A 14,602-nucleotide genomic window follows, 5' to 3' on the forward strand; every position below is an offset into this window, starting at 1 on the left:
GAACTGCAAAAATCACTGAAGCTGGAGACTCATATCTCCCTCACTAGTTTTAAGCACCAGCTGTCAGAGCAGCTCACAGATCACTGCACTTGTACATAGCCCATCTGTAAACAGCCCATAAAACTACCTCATCCCCACCCTGTATGTATTTATTTATCTTGCTCCTTTGCACCCCAGTATCTCTACTTGCACATTTATCTTCTGCACATCTACCATTCCAGTGTTTAATTGCTATATTGTAATTACTTCGCCACCGTGGCCTATTTATTGCCTTAACTCCCTTATCTTACCTCATTTGCACTCACTCTATACAGACTTTTTGTTTTCTTTTTATTCTACTGTATTATTGACTGTATGTTTTGTTTATTCCATGTGTAACTCTGTGTTGTTGTATGTGTCGAACTGCGATGCTTTATCTTGGCCAGGTCGCAGTTGCAAATGAGAACTTGTTCTCAACTAGCCTACCTGGTTAAATAAAGGTTAAATCAATAAATAAAAAATGATGCACACTAGACAGCAGTGCAACACAGTTAAATAGGCTGCCTATTGATGTAGCCTTAACTCAATATAATATGAGTCTGTCTGTATCTGTTGTTTGATCTGACTCATGGTTGACATTTCCCTGACAGACAAACGTTGAGATGAGGACAACACTGAACTACATAGACATCAGTGCCAAGCATGGACCAAGTTTGATCTTTAATCTCGAAAGGGAAAAAAATACATTGTGTTTTGAAGCCATTTCATGGAAAAAAGTATTTACAAGTTATCAAGAGGAGTCAAACTCTTTACATAGACCGACAGCACATCAGTAAACAAAAAAAGAGACCAGAGTTAAGGATTTGTAGCACTTCTTACCAAAAAACAAGGTGTTCTGATATCCAAACTATTCAGATAAATATATTTATAATATTTCTATATTATATTTACAGAATACCTTAAATATACAATGTCCACCATGTATTCTATAAACATATCATCAGAAGTTTAGGCACACATTTTCTTTGAGAACAATCATTGGGGGAGGTTTCAGTTTCAATGTCATCCTTTCGCTGTTTGCACTATATTGTACTTACACCAAAGAAATGTGGTCAGTATAGCATCATTGTCAACAAGTATGTCATCCAAAGCGCCTACACTGCTATTAATCTCAGTACTCTGGGCCAGTGGTGAAGTCATAATGTACACAGCCAGTGGGGTGAGGGGGGGAGTAATCTCACATCTCCAAGAGATACTGTAGACAGAAGATCCAGTCCCAAACGGATCCCTCACTGGTCCATAGCCTATGACCCTTGTTGACTTTCCCTGGCAGAGCCTAGAATCAAGTCCATTTAAATTCAATCAATTCAGAAAGTAGACAGAAATTCAAATTCATTTTTTTTTCATAGAGAAGCAATAAAGACCATTTTAATTTCACTTTACTTAATGAATTTACAGAATTTTATTCACACCCATCCTGCCTAGCACTATAGTAGGCTTGGTGGAGTTTGATTCCACCTTACTGCTCAACCCCAATACTGTCCTGTTCTGTCCACTAGGGGGAGTCAACAAGGTCTCCAGGACTGGGAGCTAGAGAGGATATATTTGGACTGAGCCAAGGAGCGACTGGGTGGGGTTAGACAAAATGAGATCATATGTACAGTGGACACACCTTTTTAATCGTTTTCACGGCAAAAGGGGACGAGGAAAACATGAAGGGAGCAGCTACGATAACTACAAAGAATATACAGAAACACTACAAATATAAATATGCAGATGATGATTCCCATGACTAAACGCAACGAAGAGGGATTGGTTGGCCAGCCAGTAGGGTGGGAGGACCATAGACATCGCCCTACAAGTCTGACTCGGGCATGTCTGGCATGTCGGCCATCAGGTAGCCGATGCCGTAGCGGCCGTTGGGCGCAGCATCGGGGACCCCTCCACTCTGCTTACGATAGATGCTGTTGCCAGGCATGGGAGAGGGCGCTTCGCTGCCGGGCGACTTGGCGTGGATGAGGCTGGCATCATCGTCCTCCTCGGGCCTGACGCTCTCCTTGATGATGCAGCCCTTTTTGTAGGAGATGGTGGACACCACGCCAGCGTTCTCGTCGATGATGTTGAAGTAGCGGAGGAAGAAGACCACGGGCACGGGCATGATGGCCATCACCACCAGGGAGATGCAGACCGCCAGGCCCCAAGGGGGATATTTAAGGGACTTCTCACTGGCCTAGGAGAGACAGGGAAGGATTGAGAGGTTAGAACTGTATAGCATTACTAATGCTTGTACTAGTGTATATCATTATAGCTCAGAGACTCCTCACTGGCCTCGTTCACATGGGGGAAGGAGAGCAAGAAGTTACTACTGTATATTACTTCTCACTGGCCTGAAACTGATACTAACACTAAAACCATGTTGGGCCCATGTGACAATAGGTCGCATCTTAAATCAGTTTTAAGTGTAAAGTCCTCTCCTCAAATCTGTGCTGATCTCATAATCCAAGAGGATTGGTGAAAATAAAATGGCAGAGGACTATCAAGTAACCATCCAGGTATCTAGGTATTTTAAAATTAGTGTGGATAAAGGAAAGAAGGCAAGTACAGGAGGCAATATAGGACTATAGAAAAAGCGGAAAGAGATCTTGATGTGTAGTTAAATTGTTGTTTTGGTGCTGGAGTATAACAAAAGCCTGAGTATCCCATTAATTGAACCGAAGGTCCACTGAACTAAAATACTGTATTTGACAGCTGCACCAGAGACCACAGACACCTCACCATGTCCTCTAGCCAGGCACTGTAGCTGGGTGGGGTCATTCCCAGCTGGATCACACTGGAGCCCAGCAGAAGGATGAGCAGCAGGGGGGTCACGTACTTCCACATGTAGTAGTAGAACCGAAACGGAGTGAAGCCTAGCATGTCCTTCAGGTCCTCAAAGAACCTGGGCGGAGGAACAGGGGAGAAGCAGGGAAAGAATCCCACAGAAGGTGAGGATACATAATGGTACACACTTTAGACTGTGTTGAGTTTGGCAATTATGTTTAACATACAGTACCTGTACAGGATACCAGAGGTGATAGCAGGTAATGTTTAAGTCAAGTGTTGTTCATTCACTTTTCATGGTTAACTAATTCTGAATACTGAATTTAAAGAATTTTTGTCATTGTATTTGGATGGACAGCTTTGAATTTGGAATTATAGTCAAGAAAACCACAGATTACTGACATTCTGTATATCATTTGACATATACATACTTGTCAGTCCCGTAGACCCAAGCAACAGCCACATTCTCCAGGATAACCACTATGAGCAGGGGCAGTGTGGCGGAGTAGTCATCAAACATGGCCACCCAGTAGTTCCCAGATCGTTGGACGAACAGCAGGCCGATGAAGAAGGCTAGCAGACAGACACCCACTGTTACAAGAGGGAGAATACATGGACATTAGTAAAAAGGGACAAGGGGGAGAAATGCCATCTGGGTCTGACTTGAATTACGGTGGCATTTGGGCATGGCATTTTGGAAAAAAATATTTGATTTTATCTTCCCTTTCTACATCAACTAATATGGTAGCTTAATGACTTTAAAAAATGTGTACCATTATAATAACAATGTGCCACCAGTAGGAGTAGTACCACCAATGATGGTAACACCGATGATACATTTTAGATAAATTTGGATTTTCTGAAATGGAGGCCACAAATGCTAAAATCTAAGGTAATCACACTTTTAAAAATCATTTACTAAATTAATATGATTAATTATTTTACTCACAATGTTATTTCCCTTCATTAAAATGTTCTAACACCAAGTGACACTTTGGATTTAGACACACCAAATGATAAATGAAAAATCCTCAAATGTATGACAAAATATAGACCCCGGCCCTCAATAACAGTTTGCCACTGGATCCTTGTATATCTTTGTAATCAGTGATTTTCAAGGTGTTAACACCAATGACATAAAACTGAGGGACACATTATACTAGTAAAAAAAAGGTATTTGAATAGCCTTCTTTGTTTTCTAGCATTCCAAATAATAGAAAGATATCTCGAAACCCCCAAAACATGTCACTACACCTCTACACATCACCAACGGGACAATTTGCTATCCTCAAGTAGTTCCTACAATGCATGCAAGTAGATGTTTTGCAATATTAAGGACTTACATATGTGACCCGTTTCAGGAAGCTAGGTGTATGTCGCACGTCACTACTTCACAGGAGAGGCATTGGAATGTAAACTTTTTTTTGTTTATCAAAATGCGATTTTTGTCAGAAAAGCCTTCTGGAACGTGAACTTTCAAGTTCCTTAATAACAAACTTGTATACCATCTGTAAATGCAAATACAATTGTTAAATTACGAGCCTAGTTGGTTTGGCAATGGAAAAATACAGGAACCTTCCCGCAAGCCGTGATTGGCTGAGAAAGTGGATGGGCTGGACGAGAGATGAGTTCGGATTGGTCTGCCATGTAGAATGCTTCTGTCTATAACATGAGCTGCTCAGTATGTGTAGATAATCCTTTCTACCACATCTTTTTTGAAAGATATGAAGAACTGCAAAAGTGTTGCTATTGCTCTCAACATTGCTGCCCTGAATTTAACAGGCGCCATCGACAAGGATCAGTGGGAAAAAGTTGAGATGGACTACTTTCTGAAGGACGATCATGCCATGCTGACTCTCTCTGACTCTGAAAATGAATCAGATAATGAGGAAATCCCTGATTTAGGTCAACATTTTTCCTTGAACCAGACATTGTAGTCTTTTGATGACAGTGATGGGGAAGATACGGCGATCAACAATGTTGTTGTCATGGAAGAAGTTGACCGAGTTTTGAAATCAGTGGAATGCCGGTGGAAGCAGAGTATGATTGAAAATGCACAGGGAGTCAGTCGAAAAGAGAACACAGAAGGCTGTTGAATAAAACACCTGTCTCAGGATTACATCTTCAAACTAAGGGCAATCAGGCATCCATGACAGAGAGGGAGAAGTGTTCATCCATGTATACGGGTAAGAGTCTAGCTACATTACAGATATTTTATGTTTCTAATTTTGTCAGAAAGTCATTTTCATTGCAAGTATTGTGCAGGTGGTGGGTCACATACTGTTTGTTTAATTTTTAAATAACAGTTAAATAAAATGGAAAATGTATTTTGTCCCATTTGTTTTTTCATTTTAAAGTGTTTACCACCGCAATTCAAGATTGACCCAACCTCATTAACAAAATTCATGCACAATATTGATCAACATGTGGTTGCGCTAATTATGAAATTCTCTTTGGTGCCACGCATCTACTGTGCATTAGATTAGTATTATGCAATCATTATTGATCCAAAAGAATTAAAGCAGAGCCATAATACATCAAACACATAGATGATACCTGTTACTATAGCAAATACACATCAATATAGTTCAGCTGAGGATACATTGTGGAAAAAGGTCTACCTCCACACCCTAACACAGGCTTTCTCTCTTTTATTTTTCCTCAATTCCTTGCATCTTCTCTCCTCGTGTCCTCCTTCACAATGCATTGAGGAAGAAGGTACGATAGGGACCTTCTCCAATAAGATTGAGAAGGAAACAATGAGATAAGCTAAGAGGAATCGCAGAAAGGTGAATTGAGATATAATGAGCTATATATTCCTCCATCCCATCTTGGACTGACCTGTGAGGAACTCCTTGCGGACTTTGAAGGTGTCGACCAAAGGTGTGATGATGCCCTCGATGTTACCAAACATGCTGCCCAGGCCCAGGTTAACCAGCATCAGGAAAAACATGACGGACCAGAAGGGAGATGCCGGGAAGTGGGTCATGGCCTCTGTGAAGGCAATGAAGGCCAGGCCTGTACCTTGCACTGCCTGAGGAGGAGGACAGGGAGGAGAAGGATGACAGGGAAGAAGAAGAAGGTTTTACGTATGTTAGTCACTAATATCCACTTCTAGTAAGACTATTTTCCCTAAGGTTTCACATGATTGGAAAGACAAATCTTGACGTGTGTAGACAACATCTAGAGGCAAGTCTACCACAGTCTGTGGAACATAGTATTCAGTAACAGTTCACATTGCACTGTTATGACACAAAGAATGTTCATTGGATAGGTGTAGCCAGAGCCATATATTTAGGGTGTGTTCGTAAATTGCCTCCAGTGTGTCAGCGTGTGCTCTGGGTCGTTTTGTAAATTCAGAGCGTTTCGCACTCGGAGCGCTTAGAGTGCACACTGGACGCTCTGGCCGATTAGAAGGATTTCTGACCTCACAACGGCAGTCAAGCACCCAAGCTAACTGGCTAAAGTTGGCTAGTTTGCTAGCTACTTCCAGACATAAATGAGAGAACACCCCACTCTGACCATTTTAATCACTCTAGCAGAGCTGGTTAGGCTGTTTTCATATTATCTAGAATGTTAGTGACTGTAACTGTGCTGCTGGCAATAATTTAATTATGTTTTTTTTGCATTGTGATGCAGTTACATTACACTACATTCCAGGCCAGCCATGTTAGCTCCCCATGGGCTATATTGACATATTAACATCCTTATCATTTATCGCCCTCCAGGTTCCCTTGGAGAGTTCATCAATGAGCTTGACGCCTTGATAAGTTCCTTTCCTGAGGATGGCTCACCTCTCACAGTTCTGGGTGACTTTAACCTCCCCACGTCTACCTTTGACTCATTCCTCTCTGCCTCCTTCTTTCCACTCCTCTCCTCTTTTGACCTCACCCTCTCACCTTCCCCCCTACTCACAAGGCAGGCAATACGCTTGACCTCATCTTTACTAGATGCTGTTCTTCCACTAATCTCATTGCAACTCCCCTCCAAATCTCCGACCACTACCTTGTATCCTTTTCCCTCTTGCTCTCATCCAACACTTCTCACTCTGCCCCTACTCGGATGGTATTGCGCCGCCCCAACCGTCGCTCTCTCTCTCCCGCTACTTTCTCCTCTTCCATCCTATCATCTCTTCCCTCTGCTCAAACCTTCTCCAACCTATCTCCTGATTCTGCCTCCTCAACCTTCCTCTCCTCCCTTTCTGCATCCTTTGATTTTCTCTGTCCCCTATCCTCCAGGCCGGCTCGGTCCTCCCCTCCTGCTCCGTGGCTCGACGACTCACTACGAGCTCACAGAACAGGGCTCCGGGCAGCCGAGCGGAAATGGAGGAAAACTCGCCTCCCTGCGGACCTGGCATCCTTTCACTCCCTCCTCTCTACATTCTCCTCTTCTGTCTCTGCTGCTAAAGCCACTTTCTACCACTCTAAATTCCAAGCATCTGCCTCTAACCTAGGAAGCTCTTTGCTACCATCTCCTCCCTCCTGAATCCTCCTCCCCCTCCCCCCCCTCCTCCCTCTCTGCGGATGACTTCGTCAACCATTTTGAAAAGAAGGTTGACGATATCCGATCCTCGTTTGCTAAGTCAAACGACACCGCTGGTCCTGCTCACACTGCCCTACCCTGTGCTTTGACCTCTTTCTCCCCTCTCTCTCCAGATCAAATCTCGCGTCTTGTGACGGCCGGCCGCCCAACAACCTGCCCACTTGACCCTATCCCCTCCTCTCTTCTCCAGACCATTTCCGGAGACCTTCTCCCCTTCCTCACCTCGCTCATCAACTCATCCTTGACCGCTGGCTACGTCCCTTCCGTCTTCAAGAGAGCGAGAGTTGCACCCCTTCTGAAAAAACCTACACTCGATCCCTCCGATGTCAACAACTACAGACCAGTATCCCTTCTTTCTTTTCTATCAAAAACTCTTGAACGTGCCGTCCTTGGCCAGCTCTCCTGCTATCTCTCTCAGAATGACCTTCTTGATCCTAATCAGTCAGGTTTCAAGACTGGGCATTCAACTGAGACTGCAATTCTCTGTGTCACGGAGGCTCTCCACACTGCTAAAACTAACTCTCTCTCCTCTGCTCTCATCCTTCTAGACCTATCTGCTGCCTTTGATACTGTGAACCATCAGATCCTCCTCTCCACCCTCTCCGAGTTGGGCATCTCCGGCGCAGCCCACGCTTGGATTGCGTCCTACCTGACAGGTCGCTCCTACCAGGTGGCGTGGCGAGAATCTGTCTCCGCACCATGCGCTCTCACCACTGGTGTCCCCCAGGGCTCTGTTCTAGGCCCTCTCCTATTCTCGCTATACACCAAGTCACTTGGCTCTGTCATATCCTCACATGGTCTCTCCTATCATTGCTATGCAGACGACACACAATTAATCTTCTCCTTTCCCCCTTCTGATAACCAGGCGGCGAATCGCATCTATGCATGTCTGTCAGACATATCAGTGTGGATGACGGATCACCACCTCAAGCTGAACCTCGGCAAGACGGAGCTGCTCTTCCTCCCGGGGAAGGACTGCCCGTTCCATGATCTCGCCATCACGGTTGACAACTCCCTTGTGTCCTCCTCCCAGAGTCCTAAGAACCTTGGCGTGATCCTGGACAACACCCTGTCGTTCTCCACTAACATCAAGGCGGTGACCCGATCCTGTAGGTTCATGCTCTACAACATTCGCAGAGTATGACCCTGCCTCACACAGGAAGCGGCGCAGGTCCTAATCCAGGCACTTGTCATCTCCCGTCTGGATTACTGCAACTCGCTGTTGGCTGGGCTCCCTGCCTGTGCCATTAAACCCCTACAACTCATCCAGAACGCCGCAGCCCGTCTGGTGTTCAACCTTCCCAAGTTCTCTCACGTCACCCCGCTCCTCCGCTCTCTCCACTGGCTTCCAGTTGAAGCTCGCATCCGCTACAAGACCATGGTGATTGCCTACGGAGCTGTGAAGGGAACGGCACCTCCATACCTTCAGGCTCTGATCAGGCCCTACACCCAAACAAGGGCACTGCGTTCATCCACCTCTGGCCTGCTGGCCCCCCTACCTCTGATGAAACACAGTTCCCGCTCAGCCCAGTCAAAACTGTTCGCTGCTCTGGCACCCCAATGGTGGAACAAGCTCCCTCACGATGCCAGGACAGCGGAGTCAATCACCACCTTCCGGAGACACCTGAAACCCCACCTCTTTAAGGAATACCTAGGATAGGATAAAGTAATCCTTCTAACCCCCCCCCCCCCCCTTAAAAGATTTAGATGCACTATTGTCAAGTGGTTGTTCCACTGGATATCATAAGGTGAATGCACCAATTTGTAAGTCGCTCTGGATAAGAGCGTCTGCTAAATGACTTAAATGTAAACGTAAATGTAAATGTATTGACCAATAGCAGTTCACAGAATTTTCTGAATTTTAAACAATGCTATGTACAAGATTCCAAATTCTCATCATGTATGGATGAATAGAATGCTCACAGGTGCAAACATGGCGTCCATTCAACATTTTGGCCCAACTCTCTAAATATATGGCTCTGGGCGTAGCTAATCCTGGTTTGTGACATGACAGTGCAAAGTCAGTTGTTGTGATGATACCATGTCTGACAGCAGTTTTTATGACTGTTTATGTGTTTTCTTGAAGTAAACTGCTCCCTAAAAGTGATTGTTATGATCATGAAGGATACAATATTACCATTATACATTCTACGAGCCCCCTCACCCATTGCCTTATGTCAGATGTTGTGACGGCCGTCTGCACTGACCAACTCGTTGCATTAGAATGATGTAGCTGTTGGAAGACAATGGACCCTCACCTTGTTGAGCTCTTCCTCGATGCTGCAGGAGTCCAGGCCGAGACGCGGGTAATCCTTCTCCGTCACCCCTCGGAGGATCTCTGTCATCTGTTGGTAGTCCTCAGCACTCACAGTAGCGCTGAAGTTGATGTGGTGGGGGATCAAGTCGTGGCTGACCTCATTCCCTAGCAAAGCAACTATCTTCTTTGTGTTCCTGAGAGATTGAAAATAATACAAGACCAGATCAAAATGGATATTCTATCATACAAGACCATGCTAATATCTTATCGGCCCCATCACATGGCTCAGTGGTTACAGCATGATTCAAGTATTGGCCACATACATTGCATTGAATTTAATGTGTGTCTCTATGAAATGTACGATCGATAAAAGATTCACAATCAAAACAGGCATATTTGCTTACAGTATAATCACCAAAGGGTTACGATTTGGGGGATTAGGCTACATTCCGGAGTTCTAAAAGTGAGTGGCTTATAGTGTACTACTCACAGTGCGACACACTTGGCGTTCATGATGTTGGCCTTGAAGCCGAGCACGGCGAACACCACCAGGGTGGCCAGCACAGAGGTGAAGAAGTTGATGAAGGAGACCAGCACTGCGTCGAAGTGACAGTTGTTATCCCGTTTGTTGTAGCTGGAGAAGGCTATGACCCCTCCGAAGCCCAGGCCCAGGGCGAAGAAGACCTGTGTGGCTGCTTCGCGCCACACTTTGGCCTCCAGCATGATCTCCAACTGGAAGGAAATAAATTAAGAATGCACATTTAGACAGTGGTGGAAAAAGTACACAAATTGTCATACTTGGGTAAAAGTTAAGATACCTTAATAGAAAATGACTCAAGTAAAAGTGAAAGTCACCCAGTAAAATACTAGAGTAAAAGTCTAAAAGTATTTGGTTCTAAAATATACTTAAGTATCAAAAGTTAAAGTAAAAGTACAAATCATTTCAAATTCCTTATAATAAGCAAACCAGATGGAGCCATATTATTTTTTATTTTATTTACGGAAAGCCAGGGGCACACTCCAACACTCAGACATAATTTACAAATGAAGCATGTGTGTTTAGTGAGTCCACCAGATCAGATTCAGTAGTGATGACCAGGGATGTTGTCTTGATAAGCGTGTGAATTGGACCCTTTTCCTGTCCTGCTAAGCACTCAAAATGTAACGAGTTCTATTGGGTGTGAGGGAAAATGTATGGAGTAAAAAGTAAATTATTTTCTTTTGGAATGTAGTGAAGTAAAAGTAAAAGTTGTCAAACATAGAAATAGTAAAGTCATGTACAGATATTTTTACTTAAGTACTTTACACCACTGCATTTAGGTGAGGTGCTAAAGGAAGATAAACTATAGTTCTAGACACATCTCTCCTGGATGTGGATTAATTTGACCAACGTTTGACTCTTTAGGACAACACTATGTCATTTATTGTACAAGAGTCTTTGTTAAACTTCTAGTAATGGACAAACCCTTGTTTGGACCAGTGGAACAGATCAGTGGACATGTGAATCATGATTGAGAGTTACCTCCATTTGTCAAAACTGGAGAAGATCAAACAAGGACACAACAAGGAGAACATATCAAGCATGCTACTGCTCTCAAATAGCCAACAATATATGTGTGTGGTGGAAGGCTTAACCCAGTTAGAAGACACACACTACACAACACACAATGAGCCCTGTTTTTGATGTCTTTCTCCCTGCACAGAGGAGACACAGCAAAGGCCTTTGAAGTAGAAAGATGTCAGCTGTGTGAGAATCAGCAGACACATGAGACTTTGTTGTGAAATGAATGGAACACGCCGTCGTGGATGTTACTTTCACGCCCTGACCATAGAGAGCCCTTGATTTTCTATGGTGTTGAAGGTCAGGGGGTGTTCTAGTCTTTTCATTTCTATGTTGGTGCTCTTGGTATGGTTCCCAATTAGAGGCAGCTGATGTTCGTTGTCTCTAATTGGGGATCATACTTAACCTGTTGAGGACCCCTTCCCTGTTCCCACCTGCTTTGTGGGATATTGTTTTGTGTATGTGCTTGTTGCACCAGTTAGGTCACGTTTCGTTGTTTGTTTATTGTTTTGTGGAAGTTTCACTGTTTATTAAAAGATGTGGAACTTAACACACACTGCGCCTTGGTCCGTCTTTCAAAACGAACGTGACAGAATATCCCACCAAGCAAGGACCAAGCAGTGTGTGACGGAGGTAAAGGAGTTTTGGACCTGGGAAGAAATCACGGGAGGACACGAGACCCTTCCTTGGCGGGAGTCGCCAAGGAGCATAGGGGGACAGCGACGACGCCGGGGACTGCGGCCACTGAAACCCCAAGATTTTTTTTCTTGGGGGGGGGGCACGAGGGGTGGTCGACTGAGCCAAGGAGAGAGCCAGAGCCCGCCTGGGAGTCGATGGAGCAGTGTGATGAGGGATATCGGAGAATGACTTTGGCGAGGAGTATGCTGCAGCGCAGGCATGCTGAAGAGCATGACACCAGTCCGGTGCCATCTGTGCTAGCTCCCCGCACTCGCCCTGAAAAGCCAGAGACCGTCAGGGAGGCGATGGAGAAGTTGGGGGGGAGAGAGAGAGGAGAGAGATGTTGGTCAAGTGTGTTCTGCTCAACATTCGACCTGAACAGCCTGTCAGCAGTCTGGTGAAGTCTGTGCCGGTTTCATGCATCTGGCCTCCAGTGCGCCTCCCCAGTCCGGTACGTCCTGTGCCAGCTCCCCGCACTCGCCCTGAAGTGCGTGTCACCAGTCCGGTGCCACCTGTGCCGGCTCCACGCATCAAGGCTCCAGTGCGCCTCCCCAGTCCGGTACGTCCTGTGCCAGCTCCCCGCACTCGCCCTGAAGTACGTGTCACCAGTCCGGTGCCACCTGTGCCGGCTCCACGCACCAGGCTTCCGGTGCGCCTCCCCAGTCCAGTACGTCCTGTGCAAGCTCCCCGCACTCGCCCTGAAGTGCGTGTCAACAGTCTGGTGCCACCTGTACCGGCTCCACGCACTAGGCCTCCAGTGCGCCTCTCCAGCCCGGTGCGTCCTGGGCCGGCTCCACGCACTCGACCTGAGGATCGTGTCATCAGTCCGATGCAACCTGCGCCGATGCCCAGTCCAGGCACAGTGTCCAGTCCCGCTCCCTGGCAAGAGCCTCCCTCTGCGTCGGTGCCCAGTCCAGGCACGGTGTCCAGTCCGCTCCATGGCAGGAGCCTTCCTCTGCGCCGGTGCCCAGTCCAGGCACGGCGTCAAGTCCCGCTCCATGGCAGGAGCCTTCCTCTGCGCCGGTGCCCAGTCCAGGCACGGCGTCCAGTCCTGCTCCAAGGCCGGAGCCTTCCTCTGCGCCGGTGCCCAGTCAGGCACGGCGGCCAACCCAGCTCCATGGCCGGAGCCTTCCTCTGCGCCGGTGCCCAGTCCAGGCACGGCGTCCAGTCCCGCTCCATGGCAGGAGCCTTCCTCTGCGCAGGTGCCCAGTCCATGCACGGCGTCCAGTCCCGCTCCAAGGCCGGAGTCTTCCTCTGCGCCGGTGCCCAGTCCAGGCACGGAGTCCAACCCAGCTCCATGGCTGGAGCCTTCCTCTGCGCCGGTGCCCAGTCCAGGCACGGCGTCCAGTCCCGCTCCAAGGCCAGAGCCTTCCTCTGCGCCGGTGCCCAGTCCAGGCACGGCGTCCAACCCAGCTCCATGGCCGGAGCCTTCCTCTGCGCCGGTGCCCAGTCCAGGCACGGCATCCAGTCCCGCTCCAAGGCCGGAGCCTTCCTCTGCACCGGTGCCCAGTCCAGGCATGGCGTCCAGTCCGGCGCCATGGCCGGATCCAGGGTCTGGGCGGGGGCGGCGACACGCACTGGAGCCGCCACCGACACTAGTCACCCCCCTACCCTCCCCATTTGGTTTCAGGTTTTGCGGCCGGAGTCCGCACCTTTGGGGGGTTACTGTCACGCCCTGACCATAGAGAGCCCTTGGTTTTCTATGGTGTTGTAGGTCAGGGCGTGACTAGGGGGTGTTCTAGTCTTTTCATTTCTATGTTGCTGCTGTTGGTATGGTTCCCAATTAGAGGCAGCTGATGTTCGTTGTCTCTAATTGGGGATCATACTTAAGGTGTCCCTGTTCCCACCTGCTTTGTGGGATATTGTTTTGTGTATGTGCTTGTTGCACCAGTTAGGTCACGTTTCGTTGTTTGTTTATTGTTTTGCGGAAGTTTCACTGTTTATTAAAATATGTGGAACACAACACACACTGCGCCTTGGTCCGTCTTTCAAAACGAATGTGACAGTTACATAAAGCAGGGAGCGCCCAGCAACTCCTGTTGCCAGGGTGAGAAGTATGCCACCACAGCAGAGGCCAAATGAAATGATTCCAATTGCCATTGGCTACTCAGTTGCCGTGGACCGAAGACTAAAGTATTAAAAATATATATTTCTGGCACATTTTCAGTCAATTTGGTTTCCTTCCCATTTCAGTAAAGTGAACAACGGAACATTGATCCATAACTGGATCAAACAAATGCATTGGATAAAACTAGTGCATTGGATCAAACAAGTCTGGGTCCTTGACTGAGTGTAGTGCAGTATGTTGGCTATGTGAAGAAGAATTGTGCTGACTGTACGGTACTGTACCTTGGGTATAACCAAGGAGCAGCATTATGGTGACGATAGTTGTATACATGCATTGGACAGACAAGTGCGGGGCGTGAGATGCAACTTAAATTGTGACATGCCTTATCTGCTATTTGTCACGACATCCGCCGAAGTCGGCTCCTCTCCTTGCTCGGGCGGCGTTCGGTGGTCGATGTCACCGGCTTTCTAGCCATCGCCGCTCCATTTTTCATTGATCCATTTGTTTTGTCTTGTTCCCTGCACACCTGGTTTTCATTCCCCAATCACACTGCATGTATTTATTCCTCTGTTCCCCCTCATGTCTTTGTGTGAAATTGTTTGTGTTACGTGTTTATTGTTGACGCGCCAGACTGGTTTGTTTATACCGTGTTGTTCACGAAGATGTTTATTGTTAAACATAAATTATTCTGACTGTT

At 46.7% G+C, this 14,602-nt stretch overlaps 1 protein-coding gene across 1 annotated transcript in view; it reads right to left on the reverse strand.

Moving 5' to 3' along the window:
• Positions 1–673: 673 nt before the first annotated feature.
• LOC106573109 (sodium-dependent neutral amino acid transporter B(0)AT2) overlaps positions 674–14,602 on the reverse strand; it is a 62,672-nt gene continuing 48,743 nt past the window's right edge. The window contains exons 7-12 of the mRNA XM_014147819.3: positions 10,089–10,330; positions 9,600–9,792; positions 5,641–5,833; positions 3,231–3,390; positions 2,755–2,917; positions 674–2,209 (exon numbers count right to left, since the gene is read on the reverse strand). Coding sequence (XP_014003294.3) covers positions 1,835–2,209; positions 2,755–2,917; positions 3,231–3,390; positions 5,641–5,833; positions 9,600–9,792; positions 10,089–10,330 — 1,326 coding nt within the window. The 3' untranslated portion in view covers positions 674–1,834. The remainder of the gene's footprint in view (positions 2,210–2,754; positions 2,918–3,230; positions 3,391–5,640; positions 5,834–9,599; positions 9,793–10,088; positions 10,331–14,602) is intronic.

This window comes from Salmo salar, chromosome 16, assembly GCF_965601325.2.
Source record: "Salmo salar chromosome 16, fSalSal1, whole genome shotgun sequence".
NCBI lineage: Eukaryota > Metazoa > Chordata > Actinopteri > Salmoniformes > Salmonidae > Salmo > Salmo salar.